This window comes from Myxocyprinus asiaticus, chromosome 22 (assembly GCF_019703515.2).
Source record: "Myxocyprinus asiaticus isolate MX2 ecotype Aquarium Trade chromosome 22, UBuf_Myxa_2, whole genome shotgun sequence".
Classification (NCBI taxonomy): Eukaryota; Metazoa; Chordata; class Actinopteri; order Cypriniformes; family Catostomidae; genus Myxocyprinus; species Myxocyprinus asiaticus.
This window is the reverse complement of record NC_059365.1, coordinates 2263248-2282752: the sequence shown is the minus strand read 5'-3', so window position 1 is coordinate 2282752 and position 19505 is coordinate 2263248. Positions and strand designations below refer to the sequence as shown.

Sequence of the window (19505 nt, the reverse complement as noted above, 5' to 3'; positions counted from 1 at the left end):
TGTGTGTGTGTGTGTGTGTGTGTGTGTGTGTGTGTGTGTGTGTGTGTGTGTGTGTGTGTGTGTGTGTGTGTGTGTGTGTGCACATCTGTGCGAGAGAAAGACAGAGGAGAGGTGGGGGTTCGGATGGGTGGGTGAGTGTTGGCTTGGCTGACCGTCTGCGGTTCTGTCGCGGTGCTGAGAAATGTTCCTTTTGGATCGGACCGTGCGCTTTCATTCCTCTCTCTCTCTCTGGCTTTCAAACGAACCGCCTCTCTTCACTCTGCCCTCTTGAGTTTTACAGTTATGAAACGAAGACTCAAAATGCATCAAAAGCAATAAACTTCTGGGGTACCCGTAAAGCGCAGCTGGCCCCCGGTTTTTCGTGGGGGGGGGGGGGGGGTTGGGTTTGAACCAGTGGCAGCTTTTTTAACCTCTTAAAAAAAAAGAAAAAAAAAAAGAGGTGTCACCTCTGGAGTCTGTCGATGGCGGAGAGCATGAACGCGACGCGTCCCGGTGGGACCAGCTGTGCGTGCGCCCGCGCCTCCTTTGTTGCGCGCGGTGACATTGAGTGTGTTTTCGCTGTAGTCGGGCGGCATCACACAGAGGCTGACTAATCTCGTTGGGAGAGAGGGAGAGGGGGATGTCTGGGGGAGGGAGGGAGGGACGGTGGCTTGATCCGCCGCTGTTAAAATCTTGTTCTGTTTTTTCTTGGAGTAATTTCGTGGAGCTTCAGACGAGAAAAGATCGGAGCCGCTTTTACACACCGCGCAAAACCGCTCTCCTGCTCGGTTTTGTGTTTTCCCCAACATTTTTTGACTCTTGTATTTGTGAATGAAAGCGGCTGAGGAAGAGGAGGAGGCGCAGGTTAAGTGGACGCTGTTTCCAGTGCACGGATCGCCTCCTTTAATGCGCAAAAATACAAGACGCGTTTTCCCCTCTACAAATCTCTGACTTTGTGCGCCGCTCTGGGGGGAGCTGCAAACTTTTTTCTTTTAAAAAATAAATAAAAAGCTCGGATTGCATTCTTTCCCCCTTCAAACATTTTGGAGGTGATGTCATCGGCCCGTGTTTTGGCTGCTGCAATTGCGCTCGAGCTCCAGGCAACGGGCAGCAATTGAGTCCGGGAAATCAGGTGCAGAGAGCGGCTGTCGCGGTTGTCTGCTTTCACTTTGCCACATCCTCTGAGCTAGACCGCGGCGGGCTCTCATCTGCGCGTCTCCAGCGCCATGGACGCGTAAACGCCGCCGCAGGGCGCAGCAGCCATGACCGAGGCCACTCCGCGGTACCTGGAGTCCAGCTCGCCGCCGCGTCTTCATTGCTCCATCCCCGTCCAGGTGCTCTGCCTCCCGCGGCGCGTCAGCACTAAAACACCCGCACGAATCCATGCTTGCGCGCTCCCGTTTCATGGATCTCATCTGTTTTAAACCCAATCAATAAGCTCTCTGTGCCCGTGGAAGGACATTTTCGAATGTAAAGCTTCAGACTGGAAAGTTACGCTTGGACAGCCACGTACCACTACTTGGAAATACTGGGCACGAACCCGATTTCGCTGTCTGTTGGGTTCCAGGAAGCCTTTTCGCAGCCAGAAAGTTTTTTTTAAAAATTTATTTATTTAAAAATAAAAAATTTTACGAGCTTTCACGGAAACGGCGCATAGGTGTGGGTCGTGTTTGAACTTCACTTCACCTGTTTCCCACACTCCGGAGGATAGAGCTGCGCCCCGCCTCCTGTCCGTTACTGACCGACCGAGCGCGCACCAAGATGCAGTACAGCGGTGCCAGCGGGAGCATCCGCGGACCGTGCGTTCAAACGGATTAAACAGGACAGACGCGAAGCTGTGACCCCGGAGAGCCGTTTCTCAAGCGCGCACGAAGCCACTCGGACGCGGAGGAAGCGATGTGGGCCTTTCTCTCCACGCTGGCTGTCTTGTAAGTCATTAAGGCTTGTGAATGACCTCATGCAAAATGAGTGTTAAAGTAATACGTAAATTATTTATTATGCTTTTAAAAAAAAAAAAAAAAAAAAAAAAAAAGGAAAGAGTCTTGCATACCTAATGATCTTATGACATCACCCCCTCTGGGTTACCATGGACACAGATGTCAATCACACCCAGCTCAGGTAAGGCCCTGTCCAATGAAAACACGGCTCACAGATGTGTCCAAATGTGTGTCTGCCACTTTTTGCTATTTTCTTTTCCTTTTTGTTTTGCACACATGGCAGTCATCTTGAATTGGTTATCATTCCTTTCCCAACCTGTGGATGGGGACCGTAGGGCCTCTGATAATCCGCTCTCTCTGCCCAGAATCCGTGACCCTCACCCAGGCAGACAGAGGCGCTGTCTGGTCCCGCTGGAGCTCAACAAATAACCTAATGATAACGCTCAAGAACGGAACTGGCACCTTATCTGCCATCTGGAGCTGGAGGCCTTCTCCAACAGGAAACTGCAGTTTAGAGACAGACAACTTCAAACGGCTTTGTTGTTCTCAGACGGTTTTAGTGCAGAATTGGCTGTGAATTGTGGAAGCCAGACTCAACGCTTGTTTTCAAGGCCGGTGTCATTAAGCTAGACTCGCTTGATCTAATCATTTGAAATCAAAGGTGTCTTATTTGAAGAGGTTTGGGGTCAGGGTCTGTCGAAACAGAATAAGGCGGCAGACGCAGATGTGTTGGACTCCCATCTGGCTGTGAGAAACAGAAATGTCAGGTGCTCTGAAGGTTATTTGTTTGAGTTGAGTTGAAGATGAGTTAGTTTTGCAATTCATCACTGTTAGTAGGGAAAACTGTCCTGGCGCACCTGTGTTTCAGCAACTTACTCAAGGCCAAAGAGATAGAGCAGTTCCTGCATCAAACCCTCTTGCAATTGAACTCTAGACTGCAATCTTGAGGAATAACGTTTGATTTCAGTGTACCGATGTAATTTAAAAACCATAATTATGCTTTACATTCAACATGAAATCAAAATTGACCCTATTTTCTAACATAACGCACATTCCTGGTCTTATTCTGGACGTTAAGTCAAAATGTAATATCTTGCTCCACCTCTTAAACAACTTTCCTTTTTTCAGCTGACATCATCAAGTCTTCTTATTTTTTAACCACCTGTCAAATAGAGACACTTGAAACCATCCAATTAATTCCACATGGATAAAATCAAGTCCCGTTTGTCTAATCAAATCGCATGGGTGCAGTTACTGCATTTTTCCTTTGTAGGTCAGTCTGGCTCCGACCGAGGAAAATCCTTCAGGCCCGGTTCAGAAGTCGGAATTTCTCCTTCCTTCCCTATGCTGCTATATTGTTTAAACTTGGCCAGTAGTGAAAATTGTGCTTGAAGGGTGTGCTGGGTGATTTGGGATACGACTCCACCTCAGCTCTACACACGAACGCCTTCAGGACACATTCGGTCTCAGGTTTGATGATGTCATCAGCCTGCTTGTTTTGGCTCTCGACAATAGAGCTCAGTAGAGTAAAGCTCGCAGCAACTTTCTTTCTCTCTCTCGCCCTCTTTGCCCATTCCCCCCACCTCTCTCTCTCTCTCTCTCTCTCTCTCTCTCTCTCTCTCTCTCTCTCTTTCTCTGGCAGGCCGCAGGCTCATTGCGGTTTGGGAGGGATATGGAGAATCCGAGGTTGCAGCTGAAGTAGTTTTTTTTTTTTTGTTGTTTTTTTTTTTGCGTTTTCTTTCCCCTAACTCTCTCTCTCTCTCTCAGTGAAGCACTTCTGTTTTAACAGCTGAGAGTTCTTACAGAACCCAGAGCCAGTCTCACCTGCACAGCCAGCGTTTGGCAGCTATGTGAACTGTATATGCACTGATCTGTAGCTAGCAAGCATAGATCTATAGCCCTAAATCACAGATTTGCAGCTAGCATGCATTTTTCTACAGTGTGTATGTGTAAATCTGCAGCCTGTATGCATTTTTACACTCAAAGCAAGGTGGCCCATGCACAGTGTGTGCAAAGCCATCTGCATATTCATTTCTATAGTCTGTATGCTCAAATCTACAGCTGGTATGCACAAATCTGCAGCTTGGATGCATTATTACACCCCCCAAACTACACATATGCAGCTTGCATGCACAGATCAGCAGCATGCATGTGCTTATCTACAGCCAACATGTGCTGATCTGCAGTCAGCAAGCATAGATCTTTAGCCCTTTATCACAGATCTGCAGCTAGTATGCATTTCTACAGTAAGTATGCGCAAATCTGCAGCCTGTTTGCAATTTTACACTTGTTACAATCAAAGCAAGGTGGCCCATGCAGTGTGTGCAGAGCCACTGCAGGCAGGCTGCAGATAAGCACATTCATATCTATAGTCTGTATACACAGATCTGCAGCTAACATGCACAAATCCGCAACCAGTATGTGCTTATTTACAGGCTGTGGAGCAAATCTGCAGTCTGTATGAGTTGTTCTACAGCTTGTATGCACAGATCTGCAACTTGAATACAGAGGCCTGCTGCTTGCATGCATTAATCTGCAGTCTGAATGCATCATTTCACTTGTTACACTTCCAGTGAACAACAGCCCATGCACAGTTGGTGCAGAGCCACTGTATGCAAGCTGCAGATCTGTGCATACAGGCTGTAGATAAGCACATTCAAAGCTAAAGTGTGTATGCACAAATCTGCAGCTTGGATGCATTATTATACTACCAAAACCACACATTTGCAGCTTGAATGTGCGGATCTGCAGCCTGCACGCGCTTCTCTACAGCCTGTATGCGCAAATCTGCATGCATTTTTATTCTTGTTATACACAACAGCCCATGCACACTGTGTGCAGTGCCACTGCATGCAGGCTGCAGATCTGCGCACACAGGCTCCAGATATATCTATAATCTCGACACGCAGATCTGCAGCTAGTATGCACAAATCAGTAGCTTGGATGTGTTAGTACACTCTCCAAACTACATTTACTACAAAGCTTGCATATGCTTATCTACAGGCTGTATGCACATTTCTTTAACCTGTCTGCACAAATCTGTAGCCTCCATGCATTGTTACACATGTAAAACGTTACACTCCAAGCACAGAGCAGCTCATGCAGCATTCATTATTACATTCCCAGAATTACATATCTGCAGCTTGCATGCACTTATCTACAGCCTATATGTACAGATCTGCAGCTAGTATGCACAAATCTGCAGCCTGTATGTACAGATGTGACACCTGTCTGTGCAAATATGCATTCTGCATGCGTTGTTACACCCCCAGCACAGTGGTCCATGCACAGTATGTGTGCAGATCCACTGCATTAAGTCTGCAGATCTGTTTATACAGGCTGTGGATAAATGCAGCTAGCATGCACAGATCCATAACCAGTATGTATATCTACAGCCTGTATGCATAGATCAGCAGCTTGAATTCATTATTACACTCCCAGAACCACACATCTACAACCTGCATGCACAGATTGCACCTTGCAGTCTACATGCATTATTACACTTGTTACTCCATATATACCATACGCTGTGCTTTTTATTTGTTAGACAAACACAGTTTATTGCATATGAGACACTATGTTTATGTATAGATGTCTTTGATTGTATATACAGTATGTACAGTTGAAGTCAGAAGTTTACATACATTTTTAGCCCATTCCTCCAGACAGAACTGTTGTAACTGAGTCAGGTTTATAGGCCTCCTTGCTCGCACATGCTTTTTCAGTTCTGCCCACAAATTTTCTATCGGATTGAGGTCAGGGCTTTGTTATGGCCACTCCAATACCTTGACTTTGTTGTCCTTAAGCCATTTTGCCACAACTTTGGAGGTATGCTTGGGGTCATTGTCCATTTGGAAGACCCATTTTTGACCGAGCTTTAACTTCCTGGCTGATTTCTTGAGATGTTGCTTCAATATATCCACATAATTTTCCTTCCTCATGATGCCATCTATTTTGTGAAGTGCACCAGTCCCTCCTGCAGCAAAGCACCCCCACAACATGATGCTGCTACCCCCATGCTTCACGGTCAGGATAGTGTTCTTCGGCTTGCAAGCCTTATCCTTTTTCCTCCAAACACAACGATGTTCATTATGGCCAAACAGTTCCATTTTTGTTTCATCAGACCAGAGGAAATTTCTCCAAAAAGTAAGATCTTTGTCCCCATGTGCACTTGCAAACTGTAGTCTGGCTTTTTTATGGTGGTTTTGGAGCAGTGGCTTCTTCCTTGCTGAGCAGCCTTTCAGGTTATGTCGATATAGGACTCGTTTTACTGTGGATATAGATACTTGTCTACCTGTTTCCTTTAGCATCTTCACAAGGTCCTTTGCTGTTGTTCTAGGATTGATTTGCACTTTTTGCAGCAAACTGCATTAATCTCAAGCAGACAGAATGTATCTCCTTCCTGAACAGTATGACAGTTGCGTGGTCCCATGGTGTTTATACTTGCGTACTATTGTTTGTACAGATGAATGTGGTATCTTCAGGCGTTTGGAAATTGCTCCCAAGGATGAACCAGACTTGTGGAGGTCCACAGTTTTTTTTTTTTTTTTCTGAGGTCTTGGCTGATTTCTTTTGATTTTCCCATGATGTCAAGCAAAGAGGCACTGAGTTTGAAGGTAGGCCTTAAAATACATCCACAGGTACACTTCCAATTCAGTACACCTCCTATCAGAAGCTAATTGTCTAAAGGCTTGACATCATTTTCTGGAATTTTCCAAGCTGCTTAAAGGCACATTAAACTTAGTGTATGTAAACTTCTGACCCACTGGAAAAGTGAAACAATCTATCTGTAAACAATTGTTGGAAAAATGACTCGTGTCATGCACAAAGTAGATGTCCTAAACGACTTGCCAAAACTATAGTTTGCTAATATTAAATCTGTGGAGAGGTTAACATATTACATATTCATGTGTATATACATGAAGCTTGTGTATGAAAAAGCTGTGATTTGTTAGCCAAATGTGACTGTCGAGTTCTCTGCCTAAGTAAGCAGTTTCTGCGTATATGGCAAGTATTGTATGTTGGCAAAACAGAAACGCAGTCAGCATACATCAGTGCATGAGGGGAATGCGTGGAAATACATATTCATAAACAGTTCCAACTCATGAACATCTATGCAGGTGACACACAGGTGCACATTTGTAAAAGAAAAACAAGTAACCTGGTGCACAGGTGGACATGCACTCATGTTGTTGATGTGAACAGGTGTACACACACCAATCTGGTCAACACATGCACATCTGCTCAGTCGTACAGGCGAGGTGTGTGGCTGTTCGGAGAGTTCAGGGGTCAGCACGCAGGTGTGCCAGTCAGACGGGCGAAGTTTGTGCCGTTCAGTTTTGCCAACAGGATACACAGCGTCTCTCTGGCCGTGGCTATCTTTTCCATCTACAATGTGAACATATTACTGAGAACTTTGCAGTATCCACAAACACATATGGAGACTGCAGACAAACACGTGCTCACCGCATATTGTTTCAGTATGAGTGGAGGTGAAGACAGCGGCCGTCTCCATCTGTTATGGAAAGAGATTAAGCCATTCAGACACTTTTCCATTTTCCTATAACTCCATTCAAACATCTACAGCATTCCGTTCTATCTCTCGTGGTGTGGAGTTCAGTAATGGAGAGAAGAGCGAGGTTTTCATGGTGCGGTGACACCTGCGTTTGGTTATTGTGTTGCATAAATACAGCATGAATAGATATAAACTAGATTTTTGAGTGGTGCTTGCCCATACCAAAGTTTAATGTGTTAAGACACATTTTAACTTTAAATCATAGATTCTGTTATTGTGATTTAATTGACATTATAATTCATGAATTAAAAAAGAATAATAATAATAAAAAAAGCTGCTGTTTAAAGACATTTATTTCTTCTAGAACTGGACAATGTAAAACAATTCTTGTGGAGATTTTGTTTGTTTTCCGCAGCTCGCACTCCTTTCCTGTCGAATTGCAAAGAAAATTCCCCACTCAAGATATACATCCACTGAAGTGTGGATGCAATATTTGTTTATTAACATATAAAATTGCATCTGAGTGGATTAGAACCCGGAACTTCTACAAGGGGAGAATATGTTACCACTTGACCACCCAGTTAGACGCTCATGAATTGAGCTGATTGATGTACTTCTCCAGTGACCAACAAAATACGAAATGACCGAAAGTAGCAGACGTAGAGCTAACAATTTAAAATAATCTTTTATGAGCGCTCGTTGTGTGACTTCAAATTAACGCCGTGTAGGAATCTCGCGAGATTGGCGAGAGAGGGATCCCTTCTAGACACAACCGCAGACAGCACAACAAGAGGACACGTTCATGCATTCAAAACACAGCTTGATAGAGTGCAAATCTGAACTTAGGGATATCAAGACATGTTTTCTAAGTATAAAACTATGTTTAGCTTGACACAGCAACCTAAAAATAGTATGTTTGTGATGCGACACAACTGAGACGCTCCAAAAGCCTCTGTCTGACGCAGGTGTACTTAGACAAGCTCTCATAAATCTCGACTGATTGACAAATTCAGTTGCAAAATGTATTGCTGTGAACAGTAAGCCAATGATAGACTTATGTTTAATATGCAAAAAATTATTTATCGGATTCTAAAGCCACTTTTTTGTATTGTTTTAACAATGCTTACATTAATGTAATGCATCTGAATATTATTTTTGTTAAATATATATATATATATATATATATATATATATATATATATATATATATATATATATTTGTAATTAAATATAACTAATATAAGTATTTCATCAATATATAATGAATTATTGTTATTTGAGGGGCTTTCTAAGCAAATATTTATATATGTGATTAATTGTGATTAATTCGATTAATTAATCGGCACACCATGTAATTAATTCTATTAAAAATTTTAAACGATTGACAGCCCTACAAATTATGCAAATAAACATGTAACAAAATAAAATATATGAAATATAATATCGTATTTATTGATTAAATACAATGATTTGTTCAGTTTTAAAAAGCTAAAATGTGACCAAATTGATGAAAATCTAATAAAATATAATGTTTTCATATTGTACCTAGTTAGACAGTCCCCTGTATAATTAACAGCATTAGCTGGGAGAGAATTTATTTTATATTTAAGCAAAAGGGACATTATAACTAAAATATACCCATATGAATCTAATCAAAATCGAATCGAGAGCTTGTGGATCAGAATCAAATCGAATTGGGAAAGCTGTATCAATACCCAGCTCTGCGTTGCTAGGGTGTTCTGGGCAGTTGCTAGGTGGCAATTGTAATAGTAATGGTGATGCTTACCTTAGCAAACAGGTTGGAACTGTTTGGCATTGCATTGAAAACCCTGTGGTTATTTTTGGTGCAAGAAACCTTCAAGGGGAAAACAGTGTTACAAACATGTAGAATATGACCATTTAAAGGGGTCATAGAGTTCCCTACACCCTGACTTACATCCTTTCTTTCTCATTAAAGGGTCTTGCTCTGTTGTGTCTGTGGTTAACTGATACTGCATACTGTGTGTGTGTGTAGTTGTTAAGAATACTGCGGTTGTGAATAAAGGAAATGTGGTTTTTGCACATTGTGTGGCTGTTAAAGTGTGTGTTCTTGTGGTATGTGTGTCTAACACAGTTTTTTAGCATGCTTTAGTGAATGAGAAGTCAATCAGTGTGTGTAGGGGGTTAGAAAGTGTTATAAGAAACACATTAAGCTCTATTGACAGCATCTGTGCCATAATAATTTCAATTAGTCTCACAGTTTGTCAAAATATAATGTAATGCACTTACATTGGAAGCCTATGGGGCAAGTGAATTGGAGGGTTTCAAAAGCAGAAATGTAGAGCTTGGATTTTGTGAAAGCACTCACATTGAAAACATTGACAGGAGTTGAAATATTGGACATAACTTAGCACAGACAAGGTTAAATATGCGGTTTTATCACACTAGTCTCATGTTAACGTATTATGTTCAAGTCTTGTGGCTATACTTTTGAAACAGCGTGTATTTTAACATTTATTCAGCTGCAATGTCTTGCCCCATAGACTTCCATTGTAAGTGCATTTCTGTAAACACGATTTTTGCTTATTTTTATGAACTGAGGAATGAAAAGCTAAGGCATAAGCAATACATTTCTGCTGATAATTCTTTAAATTTCGGTCTGTTCATCAAACAACGTTATTGTCTGGCTTCATACGACTTAAAATATAGCACTTGATTTATATGGGCTACTGTTATGATACATTTACAGGTATGTTGCTTTTTTGTAGTTTTTTTGTAGCTTTACAGTGAAAATCGGTCCAATTTCATTGCAAGGAAAACAGCAGCTCAGACATTCAGACTTAATAAAGATGAAATAAAGTCACAGGTTTGGAACGACATTAGGGCAAGTAAGTAAAATTTGGGGGTAAACTATACTAGAGGTAGACCGATATATCGGTTTTACAGATTAATCATGCCAATAGTTGCTTTTTGGAACTACTGATTATCGGCATAGTGTAAGACGGCATAACGATAGTTTCAAAAAGCAACTATCAGCACCAGTCAATCTGTAAAACCGATATATCGGTCTACCTGTAATATATATGTGTGTGTGTGTGTGTGTGTGTGTGTGTATGAGTAAATAAACCTTTTCCTAATTTTTTTTTTCCTCATCAATAAACCTCATTTGGTGAAACATATACATATAAACTCTTTAACTGGTGAATATATAGGTTGTTAAAAGTGTCATTTGATAAATATTTTCTTGTCATGGGCCACATACGCAAAATCCCTGAAACACAAAAACAGAGAGATTTAAGGTGTTTCCACAAGGACAGCAATTCAATCACTACTTTTATAATGTTTTTTTTTTTTCTGTCACTATAAACTGCTGTGCAGCCTGAAAATTCTCCATAATAGAGGGAGACGATATATCGGTTTTACAGATTAATCGGTGCAGTTAGTTGTTTTGTTTTTTTTTTACTATCGTTATCAGCAAAAACCTATGCCGCTATTTATTTATTTTTTTTTTAAGTATCCATTATCTGCAAAAACCTATGCCGATAGTTTAGTTTTTTCCAAAATGTTTATATTTTTTTTTATTTTTTTTTTTTTACTATCGGTTATCGGAAAAAAATCTATACAGTTATATTTTTTTTCCTAATTTTTTCAGTTTTTTTTTTTTGTTGGAACTATCGGTTATTAGCAAAAATCTATGCCGATAGTTTCATTTTTTCCACATTTATATATATATATATATATATATATATATATATATATATATATATATATATATATATATATATTAGGGATGTGCATCTCCATAACTGAGGCCGATGCGATACGCATCTTGATGCATAGCCAACGATATGATACATTAAAGATACATATAAAGCAGCTACCGATGCAATGCGATACGATTAACCCCTATTACGATGCAGTGCGATCCGATTTCGATTCGATTCAATACAGTGCGATTCAATGCAATACGATGCAATGGAAAAAATATGATGCTATGCAATTCAATATGGTTCAGATAGTTCGATTTTATTTAGGGTTTTATCAAAATTTCCATCTCTCTTATAAAATCCAAAGTGTTTCCAAACATTGGATTTGTAATTATTTGGTGGAAGATGCAGCTCTACCTCTGCCATGTTAATCTATATTCTGTGTGACTCTCAGGACATGCCTTGGTCTCCGTAGTGTTGTGATACGTCATATTCTACTAATATACATCTACTAATAATTATATATAAATAAATCGTTTTTTACCAATGCAGATATGTTAGAAATGATGCATTGTGATTCAAATGCCAACTTGTATCTGATGCACACTTTTTTAAATCGATGCATCGCATCGTTAACTTTTATGCCGATGCACCGATACAAATTGGTGAATCTTACCATCCCTAATATATATATATATATATATTTTAAATCTATGCCAATAGTTTCTTTTTTTTCGTCCACATTTTATATATGTCATCAATAAATCTCAGCTGGTGAATTATATAGGGTATAAAAAGCATAATTTGATAAATACTTACATATAGAGCATTGTAAGTTAGCCAAGTCTCTGTCATTTTAAAATAAGAGTCCCCGGTGTATCTCAGACTTGTTTTAAGTTGAAAGTCCCCCATTATGCACCAAATCTTAATTTGTATAGTTATAATTGAGATTTTGGTTTCACAATAAACTGCTTTTGGGATTTTATTCATTTTGGACTCTTGTAGCCTCAATGTCTGTGACCTTCATAGTAAGGAAAGACTAAGATTTTTTTTTATCATTCTATAAACTGATTTTTAAAAACTATCGGCGATTAATCGTTTATCAGCCTTTCCACCACCTTAGTTATCGATATCAGCAAAATCCACTATCAGTCAACCTCTAAGCTATTCCTTTAACTTTAGCTGATTTTTTGGTGATTTTTTACAGTTGTGGCCAAAAATATTGGAACCCTTGGTAAATATGAGCAAACAAGGCTGTGAAAAAATAAGAATCTGCATTGTTTATCCTTTTGATCTTGCATTCAAAATAATCTCAAAAATCTTTAATTGAAATAAAACAATTGAAACAGGGGAAATATCTCATTATTAAATAAATATTGGCACCTTTTTATTCAATACTTTTGCAACCTCCCTTTGCCAAGATAAGAGCTCTGAGTCTTCTCCTATAATGCCTAATGAGGTTGGAGAACACCTGGCAAGGGATCTGAGCCCATTCCTCCATACAGAAATCTCTCCAGATCCTTCAAATTCAGAGGTCCATGTAGGTGGACTCTCCTCTTCAGTTCACCCCACAAACTTTCTATGGAGTTCAGGTCAGGGGACTGGGATGGCCATGGCAGAACCTGGATTTTGTGGTCAGTGAACCATTTTTTGTTGATTTTGATGTTTGTTTTGGATCATTGTTCTGCTGGAACATCCAACCAGGGCCCATTTTAAGCTTTCTGGCAGAGGCAGTCAGGTTTTGGTTTTTTATCTGTTGGTATACGATAGAGTCCATGATGCCATGTATCCGAACAAGATGTCCAGGACCTCCGACAGAAAAACAGCCCCACAATGTTAAAGATCCAGCACCACATTTAAACGTGGGCATTGGGTACTTCTTCATCTCTGTGTGTGCCAAAACCATCTCTGGTGCTTGCTGCCAAAAAGCTCTTTTTTTGTTTCATCTGGCCATAGAACCTGGTCGCATTTGAAGTTCCAGTAGTGTCTGGCAAACTGAAGATGCTTTAGTTTGTTGTTGGATGAGAGCAGAGGCTTTTTTATTGAAACCCTCCCAAACAACTTGTGGTGATGTAGGTGATGTCTGATATTCTTTTTTTTTTTTTTTTTTTTGAGAATTTCTGACCCCAAGACACAACTGATTCCTGCAGTTCTCCAGCTGTGATACTTGGAGATTCTTTGGCCACATGAAACATCCTCCTCACTGTGCGTGGAGACAATATAGACACACGTCCTTTTCCAGGCCAATTCTTAAGTTCTCCAGTTGATTGGAACTTGTTAATTATTGCCCTGTTGGTGGATGGTATTTTCTTATAGCCACTTCCCATTTTGTGAAGCTCAACAACCTTTTGCCGCACATCAGAAATATATTCTTTAGTCTAACCCACTGTGGCCTGTATGTTACCTCATATTTATATCCCTGTGAAACAAGAAGTCATGGCTGAACAATCTTATTTTATTAGTCACCCATGTGCACTAAAAGAAATGTAAAATATGAATGGAATATACTTCAGACATATTTTACTCATAAGAATTTCTAGGGGTGCCAATAATTGTGGCCAACGTGTTTTGGAGAAAATTATTTATTTAATAATGAGATATTTCCCCTCTTTCATTTGTTTTACTTCAATTAAAGGTTAGATTTTCGTGAATTTTTTTAATGAAAGATCAAAAAGATAAACAATGCTGATTTATTTTTCACAGCCTAATTTGCTCATAGTTACCAAGGGTGCCAATATTTTTGGCCACAACTGTATATGTGTGTGTTGACTGGCAAGATGAAGAGAGTGTGTACACGTATGTATCTGTTTCACCACAGCTGACAGCTGGTGAGATGCCTCCTCTCTATCTCCCTCTCTATCTTTCTGTCTCTCTCTCAGATCTCTTCATATTCGAGGCAGTGTGGAGGAGTCTTTCATTCTAAACTTCTAGACAAGGAAACAAGGGAGAGAAAGGGAGGGAAAAGAGCGATGACAAGATGAGAAACACTTTTAATTCCTTTTATATCTTCTCCATTCCTGTCTTTTTTTCGTCCGCTGTGTTTTCCTCTGTATGTGGCGTTTCCCCTGACCTCGACAGTGATTTAATTTTGCAGGGTGAATTTTTGGGATGTAAGGGACCGCCGCAGCTGAATCATCTGAAATAAATCACAAACTACCGTCTTATCACGATCTACAGATTATTAATGTCGAGAAGAGTTGCAACCCAGCCGCAATTTACACCAATTATAACGTCAGACGGAGGAAAATCTCAATGACTGGGAATTTTGCGGAATGAGCTCACCGATGCACTGTTACATCAGGGGTCAGAGGGCGTGTCTGGAATCAGGCTTGTCAGAGGAACTGGCCTTGTGCTGCTTCTGAAATCATGAGGCTTCTTGAGAATGCCAAACGCCCTCACAAACAGATATTAGAGGACCTCTCATAGACACAATGCTTTTCATAGTAAGCTATAACCTAAACCCAAAACCTACACTAAAGCTAAATTTCTTAATTCGTCTTGTTTTCTTCTAGAAATATCTAAACGTCTTTAAAACAAAATTTGAGAAGTAAAATGAGTTAAGATATTAAGACTTGTTTTCAAAGAAATCTCATGCTTAAAACAAGAAACATAGTGATGAAAGCACAATAAACTTAATTAAAATGGAAAACAAGTTTACTTTTCATACAGAACTGGCATATATAGATAATTGTTTATAGACTAGGAATGTCCCGATACCATGTTTTTGAGAACGAGTACGAGTACCGATACTTCCATTTCTGTACTTGCCAAAACCGATACCTGATTTTTTTTTTCAGAATCCTATATCAACCGTTTATTTTAATTTTATTGAATACATTAAATAAAACTTTAATCCAATAAATATAGAACAATTCATTTTCAACATAATATTGTATTATTTTTTATCAAATTAAGTGCTTTTATAGAGAACTTAGCAGCACCATCCAAAATACAACATTGGAATTATTTTTGTCAAATAAAGTGCTGCATAACAGAGCATTACAAATGTGATATATTGCTTGAATATGATACAATTACTATTGATTTATTATTATTAGGGCCCGAGCAACAGAGGTGCTAAAGCCCTATTGTTTTTGTAATGTTTTTTCACAATTATTATTATTTTTATTTTTAACACATTCACCCATTTTTTAGGAATTCATCATGCTTGAAAACTCTAGAAACTTGGCACAAACCTAAGACCTGCGTAAAATCAAAACGTTATGTAGTATTTAGGCTTGGGTGTGGTCGAGGAGCTCTACAGCGCATCCAAACGCAAGCAATGGTTGGGATCAAGTTGCTCAGATGTGCACAAGATTTGGTATGTTTACTGCTCTAATCATACAAGACAAAGTTCACTTGGTTGTATTTGACTCCGCCCAACAGGAAGTCAGCCATGTTGGATAGAATGTGGGATTTTCACATTTTCCTGCTATGTTTTGAGGGGCTTATGATGGCTGAAAACTTATGAAAGTTTACACATACATTTTGATTTGATATTGGAATTCAGCATAGACATGCCTCATCAGTTCCACAGTGCCCCCTAGTTCGTAAATGCATATTTTATGCCTTTGGAATACTCGAAAGCCCTTGAAACTTGGCACACCCATCAAAGTTTGGCAAGATTTTATAATTATTTTGTCATTTGTCTTGGGTGTGGCCAGTGGACTACATAGCGCCCCCTAACATTTCTGAATGATTTTATCACTGTGGTTGCCACAGAGTTTGTCTGATATTCACAAGTTTTGGTGGGGACATTGTTCTCACCACGACAGACATATTTCCCATTGGCTTGTATTAGCTCCGCCCAACAGGAAGTCGGCCATTTTGGTTTGTTTGAAAAAATGCATGTTCTGGAATTTGAAATACTTCTCCTAGGGAATTTATGTGACAGTCACCAAACTTGGCCAGCATCATGCCAAGACATTGAAGATGCTAAATTGCGAACGGATTTTTGATATATCAAACGGTGTTGCCATGGCAAGGCAATACATTTATGGTGAAAAATGAGAAACAGGAAGTGCTCATATCTTCGGCGTGCATTGTGTGATTTAGATCAAAATTGAGATTTATATTTGGTATTGGGGCTGATCACATGGATGTGACTAATGTGGGGCACGGTCATAGTGCCATCAACTGGCAACAAGAAGTGTGGCACTTTTTACAGACTTTGGAATAGCACTCTCATTTTTACCTGAATTGATTCAAACTTGTTTAGAATAATGTCAGGACAATGCTGATTTGAAATTGGTAAGGATTTATTGATATCTTTTATAATGTTGCCATGGCAACACATTGAATGTTATTATTCCTTTCTTTATATATTAGGTGTGTCTTGAGGCACTTGGAATGCTTATATTTACATGACATTTAGCACTCACATCAGAGTTGTTAACCATTATGGCTGGGCAAATGTTCACATGAGGAGGTCGTGGGAGGGGCTCTGTTTTGCCCCCTTTAAAATATGCATTTTTGGAATGCTCTGTAGCACACCTTTTTTCAGTTACAGTCTCTAAACTCAGTACATATATAGATCTCATCAAGCTGGACAACTTCGTGCTGACAGTCTTAAGCTCCACCCAACAGGAAGTTGGCCAGGAAGTGGGTATAACTTGGTCATGTTTGGTCTGATCAGCTTCAAATTGTGCATGGTTACCAATGGGCCATTCCTGATTACACCAACATGGCAATTACGAGTCATAGTTATGTTTTGAGTATGTTTTTTATGTTGTTGTGGACAGAACAGAAGAACTGTTATGGTCTGGTACTGGTTTAACAAGGATCCAGAAGCACAGTCAAATACCATGATCGTGGTCCATTGCCTCAACCACCAAGTAGTCAGACCTATTTTACATTTTTGTCAAACTAGCATAGCAGATTTTAACACATATTTAGGTGTATTTTTTTAGTATGTTTTTTATGTTGTTGTGGACAGAACACAAGAACTGTTATGGTCTGGTATTGGTTTAACTAGGATCCAGAAGCACAGTCAAATACTATGTTCGTGGTTCATTTGCCTTAACCACCAAGTAGTCAGACCCAAGTTTTGTTCATGTTATATATGAAATTTGTAACAAAATAATACTGCAGATGTTAATATAAATATTACCCTGTTACCATACACATTTTGTTAGGCAATATAAGTTGGAATAAACTTAAAGCTTACACTTTAGTATTTATAGATATGATTATGGTGTTTGGCAGATGCTGTATTCAGTTACACAATTTTATATGTTATAGAAACACAGTTATGTTTGTGAAAATTTACAAAGAATTGCTTCATGTGTACTAAAATATACTGGCATAACTTGTGCAATGGTAGTATACTTAGATGTCATTTTCTTGTACACATGATCAATCAATGTTCCATTTTCAGCCTAGGTTTGCCATGAATGTAGACATTATGTGTGTTTTCAATTCATTATGGTTCCAATCACCAATTAAAAATATATTATCTGACATATTGTTTAATGTATTGCAGAGTTTGGTAATTTATTGAAACAAAGATAAGTGATATTGTGGTGGCCTGTAAATAACAACTAGGATTATATTAAGTTTGTTGAGTTTACATATTATGCACTCTATGTTAGTTCTACAGTATATGCCAACATCACCATGTTTTTGGTGTCAAATTGAGTTAACAGAGGGTTGTCTGTACGGTAAGTAAAACAACGTGGAGCACTGTGAAAGCGGTAGCCTTCAATGCAAGTGGATTCACTTGATATGTTTGCAGGCAGCCATGTCTCTGTTACAGCTATACAGCTACAATTATAGGATTGGATTGAAGCCGTTAAACCTAGCAAATGGCAGTGTAAACCCTGAACATTCATTAGGAAAACTGAAAAAGAGTTGTTGGTGTTATGTGGTGAAATATTATAAAGTTCAAACTGTGGCATTGTGTTGATACATTCTTGGATGTTGTTTTTGCAATAAATTGCTTTATCAGCAAAATCTTGAATGTTCAACCCACTTAAAGTCTTGACTCAACTTAAAGCAACATATGCCTGTCCAGCTGCAAAAATCTTTTTTAGTGATATGACTGCTTCATTGACAGTTAATCCTTACACTTTGTGTACAGTGCAAGCCCATGCCAACTTTAATGGAAACTGCTTACGCAACTCACCCTTGCTGTTAATTCGCTCTTCCTCTAAAGTAATTGGAGTAGAATTCATGATGTTTCTAGGTGGTGGTGTACGCTTTCTAGTGGTTTTCCCAACTTTATAATCTCAGACTGAACAAATACTACATTCACAATTGTGTTGTTTGTATTAAGGGCCATGTCTGTTACAGTACCACAGACACCATTTACAAGCCCATCAGCAATGTCAATATTCTTAATTAACATGACTTGCGCACCTTTACCTAATAGCAACTTTTCCAGTAAACAGGAATTAAATACTTTGGAAAAGTATCCCTTTTTAAGTTGCATTTCTCCAGTTTGTTGATTTTTCTCAAAATCCTGAGCCTGTACACAAATGTGGTTTGGGCAATATGCAATTATCTGTTTGATGTCATGCTCTTCCACTTGGGTATTTGTTGGGAAAATGTGTAAAGCGGAAGAGGTTTGCCCAGTTTCCCTACTTTTAAGCATATTTAAGTCATTAAGTGATAGTGGGGAACTCTTGCTACGGGTACACAATCTATTCAATATTTCCGCAAAAGCTGAGTCTTTTTGTCTAACAATGATTGTTAATTCTGACATTGCAAATGTGCTGTTCCACAAATCCAATGGAGCATTTTGCAAATACAATGGTTTTCCTCTCACAGGTGGCATTTGGAAAAAATCTCTCACAGCAATTATACTAACTTTACCAGATGGATAGTAGTCACCTGTCTGCTTTATTTGTCTAAGCCTACCATGGACATATGCTAGTAGGCTGTGGTTTACCATAGAAATTGAATCTATAATCAGTATATTCAAGTCACTAAATACCACACGCATGAATAGCTCTGATCAAATGTGACTTTCCTGTTCCTGCACCTCCAGTAACAAATACATGGAAAGGCTCTGGCTTTCTCTAAGCACCACTGTCTTGATAGAAAATATATTTTTGTTTGGAGTTCAGAGACCTAAGTAGATTGAGAGCATCTGATGCTTATTTCATTTTGAATGGATAGATCAGGAATTATATCAACATGCTCATCAAGTTATTTGATGAATCTCTAATTTCTTGTTGACATTCCAAGCGCTCTGACTCCTGCTCAGGACATATCTCACACATTTGCCAGTTTGCCCTGGCTACAATTTGCAAGGGCCCTACATCTCCTTGTGACAGGGGGACCCCTCGATATCATTATTATTATTATGAGTATTAGTAGTATTACAGTGAATAATACATAACTATACAGTAGTGATATATTTCTGTAGTACTTTTTTCCATTTAAATT

The 19505-nt window shown here is 39.3% G+C and overlaps 1 protein-coding gene across 3 annotated transcripts in view; it reads left to right on the top strand.

Moving 5' to 3' along the window:
* Positions 1 to 670: 670 nt before the first annotated feature.
* The window catches only part of fgf18a (fibroblast growth factor 18a), a 37022-nt gene continuing 18187 nt past the window's right edge, over positions 671 to 19505 (top strand). For 2 of the 3 annotated variants that reach the window (XM_051650531.1, XM_051650529.1), the window contains exon 1: positions 671 to 1907. In XM_051650531.1, coding sequence (XP_051506491.1) covers positions 1876 to 1907 — 32 coding nt within the window. In that variant the 5' untranslated portion in view covers positions 671 to 1875. Of the gene's footprint in view, positions 1908 to 2029; positions 2098 to 19505 lie in introns of those variants that run through there. The other variant, XM_051650530.1, reaches the window with a different exon arrangement.